Source organism: Rhinopithecus roxellana, chromosome 6 (genome assembly GCF_007565055.1).
Source record: "Rhinopithecus roxellana isolate Shanxi Qingling chromosome 6, ASM756505v1, whole genome shotgun sequence".
Lineage (NCBI taxonomy): Eukaryota > Metazoa > Chordata > Mammalia > Primates > Cercopithecidae > Rhinopithecus > Rhinopithecus roxellana.
In genome coordinates, this window is record NC_044554.1 from 85,537,148 (window position 1) to 85,555,514 (window position 18,367).

At 35.5% G+C, this 18,367-nt stretch overlaps 1 protein-coding gene across 1 annotated transcript in view; it reads right to left on the reverse strand.

The window, feature by feature from the left end:
* The window catches only part of ZPBP (zona pellucida binding protein), a 149,639-nt gene that overhangs the window by 80,164 nt on the left and 51,108 nt on the right, over nt 1-18,367 (reverse strand). The window contains exon 5 of the mRNA XM_010357494.2: nt 8,161-8,379. Coding sequence (XP_010355796.1) covers nt 8,161-8,379 — 219 coding nt within the window. The remainder of the gene's footprint in view (nt 1-8,160; nt 8,380-18,367) is intronic.

The following is an 18,367-nucleotide window of genomic DNA, read 5'->3' on the forward strand; positions in this document are numbered from 1 at the left end:
GGGCGGCAGGGGAGGGCTTCCAAACTTTCATGAGCTTTATGTCTAGGAAACCCAACAGGTTCTCAGGGTTAAGACTGGAGGAAAATCTCCTTGTGCTTCTGGCAAAGGGAAGGAGAAAAGTAACCAGTTGGAAGTAAACCAAACCAAAGTACACAAGAGCATCTGAAGTAAAACTAGTATTTTGGAAACCCTGCCTCAAGAGAAATAGCTTAACAAAGTTTCATTTTTACCAGAGCTTCACTGACCTGGGGGAAGGGAAATACCAAATTCAAAGCCTCTCTAGCCTTCTCAGTGTAAAGTGAGAAAGAGAAGCGCTTGTGAAGGTCTCAGGCAAAGGACACAGGCTCTCTGAAAAAACAGAGCAAATCACAGACTTACAGGATGCTTACCCCCCAATACATGCATATATTACCACTATATTTACAGAGTTCCATATAATGCCATGGTATTATAATGGAAAGCATTTCAAGTCTTACTCAAGAAAAAGTCTCCATATCACCCAAAGACCATAGGAAAGACAAAAACAAGAGGATAAAAAAAAAATGTAGCCTCTAGTACTACAATAAACAGTAAACAAAGCCCAAATTCTAGCCAGATAAACAGAACTATCACACACTATAACAACTATTTAACTAATTTCTTACTACTGGTGCATACTGGTCAGCTTTACACAAACACACACACACACACACACACAAATGGAAAACATACTAAAAGTCAAACACAGTTTCAAGAAACAGAGCAACCATCAAAACCAAACTCAGATATGACAGAGATTTGGGAATTATGGTACAGAAATGTAAAATAACTATGAATAATATGCTAAGAGTTCTAATGGAAAAAATGGGACAAGATGCAAAAACAGAATGGATAATGCAGTGAGAAAGATGGAAACTCTAAGAATCATAAGGAAATGCTAGATATCAAAATCACTTTAACCAAAATGAAGAATGCCTTTGATGAGCCCATCAGTGGGCTGGAGGAAAGAATCAAATAGACTGAAGCTTGAAAATACATCAGTAGAAATTTCTCAAAAAAATAATTAAAAAAAAGAAAAGAATATCCAAGAACTGTGGAATAATAACATAAGTTGTATAATATACAAAATGGTAATACCAGAAGGAGAAGAAGAAAAAAAGGAAAAAGTACTTAACATCACCAATAATCAGGGAAACGCAAATGAAAACCACAATGGGATATCATCTCATGCCTGTCAGGATGGCTACTGTCAAAATCATGAGATAATGTACTGGTGAGGGTGTGGAGAAACTAGAACCCTTGTATACTGTTAGCAGGAATGTACATTGTTACAACAATTGTGGAAAACAGTATGGAAGTTACTAAAGAAATTAAAAACAGAACTACCATTTGACCAAGCAATCCCTCTTCTGACTACACATCCAAAAGAAATGAAACCACAACCTCATACATGTATCTGTGCTCCCATGTTTACTGCAGCATTATTCATAATAGCCAAGATATGGAAATAACCTAAGTGTTCAATGATGGATGACTGGATAAATATAAATAAATAAATGCATTATATACACACACACACACACAAAACACAGAGGAATATTATTCAGCCTTAAAAAAGGAGATCCTGCCATTTGCAACAATACAGATGAACCTAAAGGACATATGTTAAGTGAAATAATATAGGCTCAGAAAGAAAAATACAGAATGATCTCACTTTAAGAAAAAAAAAAAAAAACACTAAATACATAAAATAAGGAAGTAGAATAGTGATTACCTAGGGGCAGGGCAGGGGTCGTGGTAATGAGATGTGAATCAAAGTGAACAAAGTTGTAGTTAAGAAGGATGAATAAATCTAGAGATCTGATGTTCTGATGTACCACATGAGGACTCTAGTTAATAATACTGTATTCTATGCTAAAAACTTGCAAGAAGAGTCATTTTACATGCTCTTACCATGAGTTGGAGATGGAAAGAAAGATAATGATGTGAGATAATAGATATGCTAGGTTGCTTGACTTGCAGTAATTATTTTAATGTGTACATATGTGTGTATATAAACATGTACATCTTAAATTTATACAATTAAAATTATTTTAAAAAGTCAATTGCTTTCCTATGTACTTGTAATAAACAGCTATAATTTGAAAACAATGCAATGCCACTACACTAACAAAAATGAAATATATAACAAAATAAGTACAAAGTCTGTATGAGAAGAACTGTAAAACTCTGATAAAAAATCAAAGATCTAAGTAAATAAAAAGATATTCCATGTTCATAGATAGGAAGATCCACTATTGTTACAATGTCAGTTCTTGCCAACTTGATATATACTTTAAACTCAATGACACTCAAAATATCAGTAAAATATTTTGTGCTTATCTACTAACTGCTTCTAAAATTTATGTGAAAAGGCAAAAGACCTAGAACAGCCAACACATTATTAAAGGCAAGAAATACAGAAGACCGACATTACTCAACTTCAGGACTTACTGTAAAACTACAGAAGTCAAGACGGTGTACTACTGATGAAAGAACAGAGACCAATATAAGTGAACAGAAATCTCAGAAATATACCCATGTTAATATACTCAATTGATCATTCACAAAGGAAAAGACAGCAATTCAAGAGAGAAAATATAGTCATTTAAAAAATGATGCTTGACCAACTGGATATCCACATGCAAATAAATCTAGACTTATACATTTAACCAAAATTAACTACATAATATAATCACGGAGATATCTGTAAAATACACAAAATTGGAAAGCTGGAAACAAAGAAGAAAATCAAAGTGACCTTGGGTTTGTTAATGACTTTTTACATACAACTATGCATGTAAAAATGTGTGTGTCTATACTTTGCTCAACTTTTCTATAAAGTAAAAACTGCTCTAAAAATAGTCAATTAATGTAAGAAAACCCCACACAATATAGAAAATGTGTAGCAAAAAGGCAAAAGTAAGTCCTCCCTTATCAGTAATAATTTTAAATGTAAGTGGCTTAATTTAAAGGCACCAATTAAAAGGCAGAAGTGGACATAATGGATAAAAATGCAGGATCTAACTATTGTCTACAAAAGATTCACTTTAGGTGCAAAAACAAAAAAAAAAAAACATGGATTAAAAGTAAATGGATGAAAAAAGATATTTTGTGCAAATAGTCATCAAATCTAGATAAAATAGACAAATTGCTGGAAACACACTACTACCAAAACTAACTCAAGAAGAAACAAAAAATATAAACAGATCTATATACAAACATCAGATAAAATAAACTTTAAGTCAAAAATTGTTACAAGATGCAAAGAAATGCACTATATTTTGATAAAAGGGCCAATGTATTAAAGAACATATAACATTTATAAGTATTTAGGCCTCTAACAACAGAGTCTCAAATTATATAAAGCAAAAATTGACAGAACAGAAGGGAAAAGCAGATAATAATAGTGGAACACATCAATACCACACCTTCAATAATGAATATAAAAGTTAGACAGAAGATCAATAAGCAGATAGAGTACTTGAACAACACTAGATCTATACAATATGCACAGAACCCTCCACCCAACAACAGGAGAATACACATACTTCACAAGTACACATGAAACATTCCTCCAGATAGACCATATGTGTAACCACAAAAGAGTCTCAGTAAGTATAAGAAGATGAAAATGATATAAAGTAGCTTCTGTAATCTGAGAAACAAAAATAGATGCCCCTTTATCAACTAAGATGGACCCCAAGGTTAAGGAAACAAAAATTAGCTATGAGCTAAAGGTTCAGGGCTCAGCTGGCATGTCAATTCCCTAAAATTCTATGGCTACAAAACACACACACACACACACACACACACACACACACACACACGCACGCAAACACACCTTGCTAAACTCTTTAACAACAGGAGCTATCAGACAAATTGCCAGACTCCCTTCCTAACTCTGATTTACAACTGAGACCACTAAAATTCTGAATGGACAGAGAATCTGCCTTACAAGTACTCCTTCCTGAAAGGCAACTGCAGGTCTTAAGCCAGTTTCAGCAAGCTATAGAGACTGCACAAATTCTCTGTGTTTATAGTCAGCCTTTCAATAGACAGAGCCAAATTCTACCTCATTTTAATGCTAAAACCCACCCCAAAGTGAACATGGAATGTAAGTTACATACATGTCTACCCATTGTACATGTGTTCAACCCCCCTCATAAATATGTATAGCTTTACCCAAAGCAAGCTGAATATATAAGACCCTATTGTCAATACAGACCCTTTCCCTTTGGAAGAGAGAGTGCCTTCAGTCCACACCAAAGATCATATCTTCCCAAACTGCAAGTTGATGTCACAATAAATCTCTTATTTCTACTATTTAGCCATCTTGGTGGTCATTTGGACTAGACTTCTATCCCACAAAAGAAAGAAATCAGAAAGCCTTAACAGAAGGACGTCTAGAAAGTATACAAACATGTGGAAATTGAACACCATACTCCTAAACAACAAACAGGTCAAAACAAAGTATAAGGGAAGTTAGAAAATACTTGCAGATGAATGAAAATGAAAATACAACTTACCAAAAAAGTATGGGTTGCAGTTAAAGCAGTACTCAGAAGGAAATGTATGGGTGTAAACACCTATACTTAACAAGAAGAAAGATTTCAAGTCAATTACTTAATATCACACCTTAAGAAACTAGAAAAAGAAAAACGAATTAAACTCAGAGCTAGCAAAAAGAAGGGAATAATAAAGAGTAGAAAATATATAAACTAGAGAAGAGAAAAAGCAATAAAAAAAATGGTTTTTGGAAAAAATGCAATAAAATTGACAAACATTCACATAGAGAAATCAAAGTAGAGACATTACTACCTACCTTTCAGAAATAAAAAGGATAACAAGAGAACACTATAAACCACTGTAGGCTAATAAATTAGGTAACCTAAATGAAATAAATTGCTAGAAACACACAAACTACCAAAACTGACTCAAGAATAAACAGAAAATATGAATAGGTCTATAATTAAGTAAGGAGTTTGAATCAGTAATCAAAAACCTGCCAACAAAGAAAAACCCAGAATCCAAAAGCTTCAGTAATGAATTCTATCAGTTAAAGAAGAATTAAATAAAATTCATCTCACTTTCTTCCAAAAGAACAGAAGAGGAGGTAACATTTCCTAACTCATATCATGAAGCTAGCATTACCCTGACACCAATGCCAGAAAATTATATGATTACAGGCCAATATCCATTATGAATGCAAAATTCTTAATAAAAAAATAGCAAACCAATTCCAGTAGTATGGTAAAGAATACAGCATGACCAAGTAGGGTATAATCCAGGAATGCAAAGGTTGTTGAAAATGTAACAATAAAAATAGAGTACACTGCATTAATAGAAGGCAGGGTGAAAAATAAAAATATACATGATAATCTCATTTCATACAAAAGTAGTATTTAACAAAATACAAAATCCTTTCATTATAAACCCACAGCAAATATCATACTCAACAGTGAAAGACTGAAAGCTTTCCTCCTAAGATCAAGAACAAGACAAAGATGCCAATTTTGCCACTTCTACTAAACATTGTGCTAGAAGTTCAAACAAGAGCAACTTTGCAAGAAAATGGTGTAAAATGTATCCAGGGTGGAAAGGGAGAAGTAAAACTATTGCTATCCACAGACAACATGATTTTCTATACAAAAACTACTAAAGATTTCACAAAAAAAAAACATAACCAAAAACACTATTAGAGCTAACAATGGAATTCAACCAAGGATGCAGAATCCATTTTTTAAAAAACCTAGTGTATTTCTATACACTAGTAATGAACAAAGTATAAAGGGAATTAAGAAGATTCTACTTACAATAGCATCAGTAATAATAAAATGCTTAGAAATACATTTATCAAGAGTTACAGCACTATACTTATACACTGAAAACTGTAAAGTGATACTGAAAGAAACGAGTTCTAAATAAATGCAAAGCTACCTGTGTTCACAGATTAAAAGACTTAATATTGTTAAGGTGGCAATAATATCCAAAGCTATGTCCAGATCCAATGTAATCCTTATCAAAACCCCAATGGTGATTTTTGTCAGAAATGGAGAAGGAGATGCTAAAAATCCTATGGAATTAAAAATAATCTCAAATTACCAAAACAATGTTAAAAAGGAAGAACAAAATTGGAGGACTCTCACTTCTCAATTTCCAAAGTGCCACAAATCAAACAGTAATCAAAATGGTATACTGACATAAGAGCAGAAATACAGAACAATGCAATAGAATTGAGAGTCCAGAGATAAGCCCACATATTTATGGTTAACTGACTTTCAACAAGGGTGCCAAGACAATTCAATGTAGAAAAGAATGGTCTCTTCCAACAAATGTTCTTGGGCAACCAGATAGCCACATGCAAAATATGAAGTATAAGGCTGAACCCATACCTCATACTATATACACAATTAGCTCAAAATGAATCTTAGACCTAAGTGTAATAGCTAAAACTACAGAAGGAGTAAATCTTGATGACCTCAGATTTGGCAACATATTCTTAGAAACGTCACCCAAAGTACAAGAAACACAAGGAAAAAACAGGTAAATTGGACATCATCAAAATTAAAATCAATTGGGTATCAAAGGACATTATTAAGAAAGTAAGAAAACAACCCATAAAATGGAAGAAATATTTGCATATCACATATTAATAAGAATACAGTATTCAGAATATATAAAGAACTCTTACAACAACACCAAAAAGACACACAACCCAATTTTAAATTGAGCAAAGGACTTGAATTAACATTTCTCCAAAGAAGATACACAAATGACCAATAAGCACATGAAAAGATGCTCAACAACATTTGCCTTTGGAGAAATGCAAATCAAGTCCCATAATGCTTCATTTCTATTGGATATCATCTCTTTTATGAGTTCCAGTACATTTTCAGCTTTTGTTTTTTTGTTTTTTTTTTTTTGTTTTTTTTTTTTTTTAAACAGTCTCACTCTGTCAGCCAGGCTGCAGTGCAGTGGCATGATCTCGGCTTACTGCAACCTCAGCTTCCTGGGTTCAAGTGATTATCCTGCCTCAGCCTCCCAAGCCACTGGGACTACAGGCCCACATCACCATGCCCAGCTAATTTTTGTATTTTTAGTAGAGGCAGGTTTCCCCGTGTTGGCCAGGCTGGTCCCAAACTCCTGACCTCAAGTGATCCACCTGCCTCAGCCTCCCAAAGTGCTGAACCTGAAGAAAGCCACACTTTCAGGTTTTCTAAGAACTGATCTACCTATTAAACAGACCCAAGGGCTGGAGAAAACCTCTCAATGTATTTCTGGAGAAGAGGAGAGAGAGGGGAGGGCAGGGAAGGGAAAAGGAGTAGCGAGGGGAGGGGAGGGCCGAGGAGAAGGAAAGAGAGGAGAAGAGAAGGAAAGACAGGAGAAAAGTAAGGAAGATAAAAGACAGAAAATAAGGCTGAACTTCTCTTGTTTTTTTCCCTTAAAGCTTCATGCCTCTCAACTGTGTTTCTAAAACTTCAATCCTAGATGGCCAAAAAAGAAACAGAAGGGAAAGTCAGAGAAATGGTTAAATACAATCCAACTCTGATAGCAGATAAATAATGATTTAAAAAAAAAACACACACTAAAAAAGGAGGAAGGAAACTAGCAAGCAATAACATTTGTGATGAAAGGGAAGGGGTGCCCTACTGTCACTGGGACCTCTTAAAAACACATAGGTGGGTATTCCTAAGTGGTCATTCATAAACCATTATAAATATAAAGATATAAGTATAAAGTCCAATTCTTTGTTTTCCAGAAAATATTGGGCCTCTACTCCACATTATTAAGAAAAGCATACTAAGCTGAATGGTACCTCTGGTCTATGATATTAACCCATCTTATAATTAGATGATTTTACAAATTAAATCATTATACCTAAATAGCATGACTTTCCTTACACTAAATTCCACTCTACAGTAAATTATCATAACAGTGTTATTGAGAGAGCAAACTTTTCATTAGTACATGAATCAGTAGAATTCTATTTGAGGGGTTAATAGCACTAAGTCAAAGTAGAGAACAAAATATATTCGGATATATAGTGTTTATATCGTAAAAATGCTGTAATTAACAACATTTTTTAACTCTTAGTTATGTATTCTCCATTTGCTTTTCTAATGAATTGTATAGACTTACCTGAAAATGTAAAGAACAATTCATTTTGCAAACCAGCTCTTTGCATTTTAACATGATGGCATTCAGACTTAAGTAAGGAAATTTCACATGAAAGGTCAAGAAGCAGTTTGCTTAAAATCTGAATAAGTTTCTTCTCAAAAGAAATATTATAAATACTATTGCAGGGAGCTGCATGATATCGAGCTGTGAACTGATAATAATAATGAGGCTCACGATAAGCTGTAAAAAATTAAGAAGAGAAAGAAAAAAAATGGTTACTTATAATCCAAACATATTGTAACTATTTAAGAAATATGATTACTTGGTATAAATTCTTGGTACATGTTTTTAGATACAATTATATTTATTTTTAGTTCACCAACACTTACCTTCTACCAACACTTATCTAAGTACCAACACTTATCTAAGTACCAAATACTATGATAGACACTTCACAAATAGTGACTCATTTGAATCTCTCAGCATCATTAAGATTTTCTATCTGTCATAAAGAAATTGAGGGAGGCAGGGATTATGTCACATGTCCAATGCCTATGCTTTCAAAACTAAGATTCTAACTTACGGAGCTTGGTCCCAGAGCCTATTCTATTAACCTTAACACTATGCTGCTCAAACTCAGGTATAACACTTCTCTAAGTTTAAATATTTATCTTGGAAGAAATTAAATTCATATAATTATGAACAATATTCAAAAATATATGTTTCTAATAGATACACAATTAGTTTTATTGAGTACAACAGCTGGAACTGAGAACACACACACACACACACATATACATATATATATATATATATATATTTTACCCATTCCAAATTCTCACTGAAATGACACAAGAAAAATAAAAATGAAAAGAAATTCACTACAATACCAAAAGTCAGAAAAGTTCATCTTCCAAAACAGGGTGGTCTGTTGCTACTTCTGTCAAACAAGGGAGACTTCCCTGCCTGTTCCTGGATTATGCTCAGGAAAAGCTTCCTGCACACACTGAAGTGCACCCAGCCATTGTTTACTTTCCTACCTACACATTTAAGCTAAAATTAAGTACACATAGTTAGCTACCCTCCATCTTTGTATTCGGAGTAGAGACCAGACAGCTTCTAATTGCTAAGCAAACCTCTATAGGTTTCATTTCTGAACAGGAATTCTAACATGCTTTTTGTACTGATTCATCCATCAGCATAGGTACACATTTATCATGTATACATACATATATCATGACTTATAACATCAAAGATATGTAATACATACAAATATCACATAGAATAACTGAACCTGAAGGGTCAGAGCTAGAAACTCTAGTGAGTCACAGTATGACTGGGGACAGAGAAAGAAAACTTTTTCTCTCCAGAAATCTGACCCATATGAAGGTATTTCCTGAAATAGAACTAAGTCTGAATTTAAGTCAAAATACCCCCCAAATTCTCTGAAACACTGTATCAAAAGTATACTCTTCTGAGCCTCCAGCAGAAGTACACACAAACCAGCAACAATTCAGGATCAGCTTATGTGCATAAAAGAGTTAACGCTGCAGGTGGGAGGCTGCTTGCATGATTAGCCCCTGGCTGGTAAACACTTCCCTCCACAAGACAGGAATCCTTTTCTTCACGATAAAACTGTCTTCTTAAGCACCTGATGCACTGAACATCTTTCTGCCTTCTGGGAGTCTGAGATTATTGGAGTTGCTAGGCAAAAGTGCCTGCAGAACTGGTCCCTAATAAACATTCTGGATGTGTTACTGCTTTATTCTGTTGCTTTTGTTTTTCTTCAAAAGCTCTCTGCAAATCCTAAATTGTCTTCAAGAAGATTCATGGAATAGACTTTAAATACACTTAAGTACAGTTTTCCGACATCACTGCGATAACACAATTAGACTGGTTAAGAATTTGAATAACTCCCATTTTAAAAACTAGACTCATAAAATTGCTAATCTAACATCAAGCAGAAAAAGAATTAGGTGGGACTGAACTGATGCAGGACTAAAATAATTTTTAATGACTTTTTGTTGAAAACATTGCTGATTATTTTTTGTTTCTTTTTCCAGAGTCGAGAAAGCTTTTTTTTTTTTAAGCTACTTATAGTTTGCAGGAATTGGGTAAAGTATATTTTTGTAAGCAAAATCAAAACATTTACCTTTCTCTCTGATTTCTTCTGAATTGAGAAACTAACCATAAATATTTTTGTTTTATGGCAATATAGTTATTTGCATAACATTAATAAGAATCTGTTTCCTTTCATAATAAGACACAGTTAAAAACACATATTACAAAGGCTTTGATTGGGATGTCACATTTTCAGGTATGACCAGGCTGCTTTAAGGAACTAAAGGTTAACTAGGATCCAATTAATCCCTTGGAAAAACTGGCCAAGTAAGCTGTCTACATGGTTCCTTTACAGGGTTACTAGCCTTGTGGTAAGTAAAAATAATATCAGTTTCTGAGAGGTGCAGAATACTCTAAATACTTTGGGGACTTCAAGAAAAGAATTCACTCAAGTACTACAGGTAAAATCTGAGGGTGAGTCCATGGCTTGACTTCCTAACCTGGAGAGTATTTTAAAAGTCTTTTCCTTATGACAAGTTTCAGCAAAGCCAACTTTAAAAGAGCCTATAATAAGGTCAATCATTATTTTTTCTACAGTTTATTTATTTAATTATTTATTTAGAAATGGAGTTTCGCTCTGTTGCCCAGGCTAGGGTGCAGCAGTGCAATCTTTGCTCACTGCAGCCTCTGCCTCCCAAGTTCAAGCGATACTCCCACCTCAGCTGCCCAAGTAGCTGGGATTACAGGCGTGCACCACCATGCCCGGCTAATTTTTGTATTTTCAGTAGAGATGGGGTTTCACCATGTTGGCTAGTCTGGTCTCGAACTCCTGACTTCAAGTGATCCACCTGCCTCGGCCTCCCAAAGTGCTGGGATTACAGGTGTAAGCCACTGCACCCGGCCTTGCTACAGTTTATATAACTAATCAAGCCAACTATAATGAGGCTAAAACTTGTTTTACAACCAAACCGGACTCACTGTGATCTTTGGTAGAAATAAGTGACCAGAGAGAGAAAAATTATGTTTCAAGAAAAATTTAAAAACTATAGTGCGCTTGTTATTAGATTCTAGCTTTGTCCATTTGCTTTTGGGGTTTTTTTAAAAATTATCTAGGCTGAGTCTTGAATTTTTAGTTTCTTCCAATATCTGACTATGACTCTCCAGACTAAAATTTCCAGTATTTCTCCCACTCACTCATCTGACTCTAAATCCCTAGACATCAAAACTGCTTTTCCTAAAGTCCTGCAAGTTAATGCTAGACAACCTGATATAAACTTTGGAGAAATCACTACAACAACTTATGTATGTACAGAAAGTTCAGTGGAACCCCTGATTCAAACAACAATCTGGGAAAATCTATCAAATTGCCACTCCTTGTCCATCCCAACTGAAATGTTTTGAGTCAAAATCTAAAATATTCTCAGCTGATTGCCCTCCAAACTCAAAGACTAGTTTGCAGACTGCTTCAGATATTAACTTTTGTTTTTCTGTTTTCCATAAAAATGCTTCCAGCTAAATACCAGTGTGCTTATACCATATAGAGACTGAATTTGAAAAAAATTCACCTATAACACCACCTCCTGAAATCAGGCTCATCTGTTCAACTAAGCCAATTATTCTTAGGACAAAGAGACTCATTCAGTAAGACATGGAACCCAATTTGTTGCTTTCTACTTGTTTCAATCTATTTCTCCCCCTTTGCCAGATTAGAACCTCTAACCCAAATCTCCCCAAAGCTAGCAACTTGGACTTTAATATGTAAAACTTTCTAAAACTAAAGCTCTAAAAGGGGAACTGAAGAAAAACAAAGTATTTCTCTCCCCCAAATATTGAAGGTTGTAAGGTTAAAGATGCTGAAAATGGAGGGGACCATTCAGGCCTTAGCCTCCATTTGCCCAAGGGCAGGACACCAATCCTTCCTTACTGGAGATAACACTTGCTAATCTGTGCAGAGAAAGCACCAGCAGGCACCAAAGGAATCTGGGAACAGATTTTACTATCATCCCACATTTTCAAACCTTTTAGAAGACTGGAATTGCTCTCTCCTTTGTTTTGTCACTAAATTGGATTTATGACTCTTTGTTAAAATATTATGTAAGCAAGGCCCCTAAGGTACCAACAGGAGATACTTTTGAATTGAGGCCTCTCCAGCATGATAGGAACAGCACATGCATAAACTTCTGCCACTTTCTTCCTTGTTAACCTGGCTTTTGTTTTCAGCAGTGTCTCAACTAAGAAGTTATTCAATTGCCAGTACAGTTCAAGGCCACTGCCTTGCTTTCTACTAAATAAGTGACAGTAATTTACCCACCATAAGTGCAAATATCAACACAGTAGAAATAGCAAATAAAATCTTAGTATAATTATGAAATTAGTTTTCACCTTACTGATCCCTTGAAAGTGTCTCAGGGACTCCCAGAGTTTCACACACCATAATTTGAGAATCACTGATCTATAGTCAAAGTACTGTTAGAAATTGACAAGAGCACAAAAACAGGAAAACAGGTAAAATATATAAACAGAAAATCTTATATGGGAAAATGAACACATATAAATAGAAGCTCAAAGATAACAGTATTAAGGAAAATGCAAATTATAAGTGATACAGTTTTTTTACATCCACTATATAGATAAAAGAGCAATAAAACCTATTTTATTGGTGGTAAGGATACAAAGAAGTATATGTACATTATTAAAATTTAATAAAATGTAAAAATGTAAATCCTCAAAATGTTAAAGAAAGGAATAAATTAAGAACAGGAAATTATAAAACAAAAACAGGCGAATATGACCAAAAACAAGTGGGGATTATAAAAATGCAAGATCTAATATATTGGAGAATGAAAATATAGTCATTGAAATAAAAAGAAAAAATCACCAAAGTTCAAAAATAAATAACTTAAATGAAATAGATAAGCTAAACGGCAGACATAACATACCTGAAGAAACATTTGGTAAATTGCATGAGAGTACCTAAAATACACCACATTTAAAGATTCTGGTATATGAAAGACAAGCCAAAGGTTCTGAATTATAAGTTAAGAAATCCTAATAAATATGTTCATTTGTTTGTTTGTTTTGAGACAGAGTCTTGCTCTGTCACCAAGGATGGAGTGCAGTGGCATGATCTCGGCTCACTGCAACCTCCACCTCCCAGGTTCAAGTGATTCTCCTGCCTAAGCCTCCCGAGTAGCTGGGACTACAGGCACCTGCCACTGAGCTGGCTACATTTTTTTTTTTTTTTTAGTAGAGACGGGGTTTCATCATATTGGCCAGGCTGGTCTCGAACTCCTGACCTTGTGATCTGCCCTCCTCAGCCTCCGAAAGTGCTGGGATTACAGGCATGAGCCACCACGCCTGGCCAATAAATATGTTTAATTAGCATTCCAGAAATAAAAATAATCAAAAGGAGGCTTTGAAAGAAGTCAACAAAATCCAAAACTTCAATATTATAATATGTAATCCATACTCTCTGACACACAAAAAAATCAAAATAAAAATCAACAACAAAAATCCCTCAAACATTTTTAAACAAATAAAATACTAAATAACAAATGACTATAAAAGAAATAATAGTAGATATGACTAAATATTTAGAAATGATGATAAACATATCAGTAATTGTGGGATGCAATTATAGTAATAAAAAGTAAATTTATAGTCTAACTAGATTTACCCAAAAAATAAAAAGAAAATAAATGAGCAAGAGTCTACATAAAGAACAAGGTTAACACAAGAAAGCAAGTTAGGAAAAGAGAACAAGAAAAATCAAAGAAGGAATGAATCCCTGAGAAATATAAAAAAAATTATAATTCAGGTAGAAGGACAGTAAAATCCATGATACATAAGAAAAACATCAAATAATGTACTAACAACAGAAAAAAGCTGTAAAATTTAATATATAAAGAAAAAACAAATGACTACATAAAACACTATAAATATCTTCATGTCAATGAATTTGGAGAGTTGGATTAAAACTATTTCTAGGAGAAAATAAATTATTATTCATAATATAAATTATTACAATGTGTGCAAGAAGAAATAAACTGAATAAAGTAATGACTACTACTAAAAAAATAACTGAAGGAGACAGACTTCTGACTAGACAGCTGGAGGAGCTCTGCAAACTCCAACAAAGCTGCTATAAATTCTTTTGAAAAAACAACCATTAAACAGTCTTTGGAAATTGTCCTAAGGGCATAGAAAAAATAAACATTTATTCAAAGAAGTCTATCGAATGTCTGTAAAAATAGTGTAATAGTCTGTTCTCACACTGCTATAAAGAACTACTTAAGACTGGGTAATTTATTAAGAAAAGAGGTTTAACTAACTCACAGTTCTGAAGGCTGTACAGGAAGCAGCATGGCTGGGAAGCCTCAGGAAACTTAGAATCATGATTGAAGGTGAAGGGGAAGCAAGCAGGTCTTACCATGATGGAGCAGGAGAGAAACAGAGAGTGAAGGGAGAAGTGCTACACACTTTCAAACAACCAGATCTCATGAGAACTCACTATCACAAGCACAAGGAGGAAATCTGCCCCCATGATCTAATCACCTCCCAATAGGTCCTTCCCCCAACATTGGGGAGTACAATTAAACATGAGATTTAGGTGGGAATACAACCAAACCATATCAAATCTGCTCCCTTCCTCCCTTCCCTCAGCTCAAGGAGAGGGAGAGAGAGAGACACTCCATTCCAGATTTCTATAGCCTAACACAGGGTTCTTTCTCCACCCAAATTGCAGTTAATGGACTATCTCCCAGGAAAGGAAGGATGTCAGCATTTCTCATCTACCCCCAGCTCCGTGTTGCTGAATGTATTAAGTTCCAGATGAATCTGGCTGAGAGGTGATGGCTACCTTCTTCCACCTAGTCCCAACTCCTGAAACAGAGGCTCTAAATCAGGTAGAGGAACACTAAGAATACTGAGTCCTCCATCACCCTTACCCCAATTCGTGGTGTAAGGGTTCCACATCAGGACTGTAAGCTGATGATACCTAGGGCTCCTGCTACCCCTACATCAAGTGCTCAGCTCCTAAAGCAGGGTGTCACCCAGAAAGAAGCACACCACTGTCCCCAGCCTCAGCTTCAGCGCTATCGCTCAGAGAATTTCCCCAGGGAAGAGAACCAGGCTGCAGAACAGAAAGCTCTGAATCTCAGAGGAGCTGGTTTCACTTGCATGTAAGTGTAGACAAGCTCAACTAAGACGAGATTCACAGATTCACTGGAGTTATAAGCTAAACTACAACTTGGCCAGACAGCAACACAGACAGTCACCTGGGAGAAGCAATACTGGGATCAGAACATATCTCAAACACTGACCTAAAGAACTAATACTTCAAGAAACCTAAATTTAACTGGATCAGTAGAGCAATTTATTTCCTAGGGCACTGTTGAAAGCAATAGATCAATCACCCGAGTGAACGTTTCAGAAAAGAGACAGTCAGAGACAGCCCTGCCAAAACTGCTGTGGGTACACCCAAGCTGCGTCTTTCAAGGACATACATCAGAGGCTTCACCCAGCAACTTCACCTCAGAGTTGCTACAATATACAGTCATGTGCTGCATAATTATGTTTTGTCAACAACAAAGTGCATATACAATCTTAGTCCCATAGATGATAATGCCCTATTTTTAGTCTACCTTTATAATATTCAGATATGTTTAGATACACAAATACCACAGTATTACAACTATATACAATATTCAGTACAGTATCATGCTGTGCAGGCTTGTAGCCTAGGAGGAAAAGGCCATACCATGTAGCCTATGTGTGTAGTAAGCTATACCATCTAGGTTTGTATAAGTATACCCTATGACGTTCACAAAACAAAACTGCCTAATGACACATTTCTCAGAACACATCCCCATCATTAAGAAACACGTAACTATATTATCTAAAATGTGAAGTTTCTGACAAAAATTTGTAACACTTGTAAGGAAACAGGACATATACTGGAAAAAAGTAAGCAACAGAAACTATCTGTGACAGTGACCAGATGTGGGATTTAAAAAAATAAACACTTCAAATAATTCATTATAAATATGTTAAAAGAATTAAAGGAAACCAAAACTGAAGAAGATATGGTTATAAAATCACATCATATAGAGAATATAAATAAAGACTGAAATTACAAAAAAGAATGAAATGGAAATGCAAGAGTTGAAAAGTAAAAATACTAAGAGGGCTCAAGAGTAGATTTAAACTGGCAGGAGAAATAATTAGCAATATTTGCCACAAACCTAGCTTAAAATAAATTCCAAAAGAAGTCATTCAGAATAAAAAAATGTGATGCCAGCCAGTATCTGAATCCACACACACAAAAAAACAAAGTGCACCAATTAAGGTAATTATGTAATCAAAAAGACAGTAGAACTATGCATTTCTTCTACTCTTTTCCCTTTTACTAATTTAAAAGCAATTTCACAGAAGAATTTATACATAATGTATAAACTGGGCCTATAACACATAAATATATATATTTGCCAATAATAACACAAAAGAGGTGCATGAGAGAAGCTGTATTGGGCTAAAAAAAAATTCATATGGTAACTTGAATCCAGGGAACAAATGAAGAGAACCACAAATGATAAATAAGAAGGCTATAGATGACAAAACCTATAAATATATACTTCCTATCCTTTCTACTCTCAGCTTATTTGAAAGATACAAAATTACATAAAATAATAACAAGGTATTGTTTAGTTTGTAACATCTAAAGATATAATATGTGTAATATTGATACCATAAATTACAGAGAGACAGAAGTACAAAAGAGTAACATTTCTATAGCTTGCCGAAATTAAATTAGTATAAATCTAAAATTGATTCTGATAGGTTAATATGTATGTAGCAAGCTCTAGAGAAATTAATAAACAACTGGAAATAAACAGCAAAAAGTAAAGAAATGAAAATACCACATTAGAAAATACTCATTTAATTCAACAGAATTAATGCAGAATAGAATACACATGAAGGACATGGAAACAAAAAGTAAAATGACAAAGTATATCCAAGTATATCAATAATAACATTAAATGTTAACGGATTAAACAAGCCAATCAAAAAGCAGATTGTCAGACTAGATTTAAAAAGTGATACCCAACTACACTATATATTGTCTACGTGAGATGCACTTTAAATTCAAAGATACAAATAGGTTGCAAGTAATAGAATGTTAAAAGATATACCACACATACTGCAATCAGAAGAATACAATAGTGGTGACACAATTACCAAACAAAACAGACTTTAAGTGGCTGACAAGATGGCTGAATAGGAACAATTCTGGTCTGCAGCTCCCAGCGAGATCAACGCAGAAGGCAGGTGATTTCTGCACTTCCAACTCAGGTACCCGGCTCATCTCACTGGGACTGGTTAGACAGTGAATGCAGCCCACAGAAGGCAAGCTGAAGCAGGGTGGGGTGTCACCTCACCTGGGAAGCACAAGGGGTCGGGGAACTCCCTCCTCAAGCCAAGGGAAGAAATGAGGGACTGTACCATGAGGAACGGTGCACTCCAGCCGAGACACTACCCTTTTCCCACAGTTTTTGCAACCTGCAGACCAGGAGAGTCCCTTGGGTGCCTACACCACCAGGGCCCTGAGTTTCAAGCAGAAAAGTGGGCAGCCATTTGGGCAGACACCGAGTGAGCTACAGGAGTTTATGTTTCATACCCCAGTGGCACCTGGAACACCAGTGAGACAGAACCATTCACTCACCTGGAAAGGGGGCTGAAGCCAGGGAGCCAAGTGCTCTAGCTCAGCAGATCCCACCATCCCAGAGCCCATTAAGCTAAGATCCAATGGGTTGAAATTCTTGCTGCCAACACAGCTGTCTGAGGTTGACCTGGGATGCTTCAGCTTGGTGGGGGAAGGGGCATCTGCCATTACTGAGGCTTGAGCAAGCAGTTCTCCCCTCACAGTGTAAACAAAGCCGCCTGGAAGTTTGAACTGGGTGGAGCACACCACAGCTCTGCAAAGCCACTATAGCTAGAGTGCCTCTCTAGATTCCTCTTCTCTGGGAAGGGTATCTCTGAAAGAAAGGCAGCAGCCCCAGGCAGGGGCTTATAGATAAAATTCCCATCTCTCTGGGACAGAGCACCTGGGGGAAGGGGCGGCTGTGGGTGCAGCTTCAGTAGACTTAAACATTCCTGCCTGCCAGCTCTG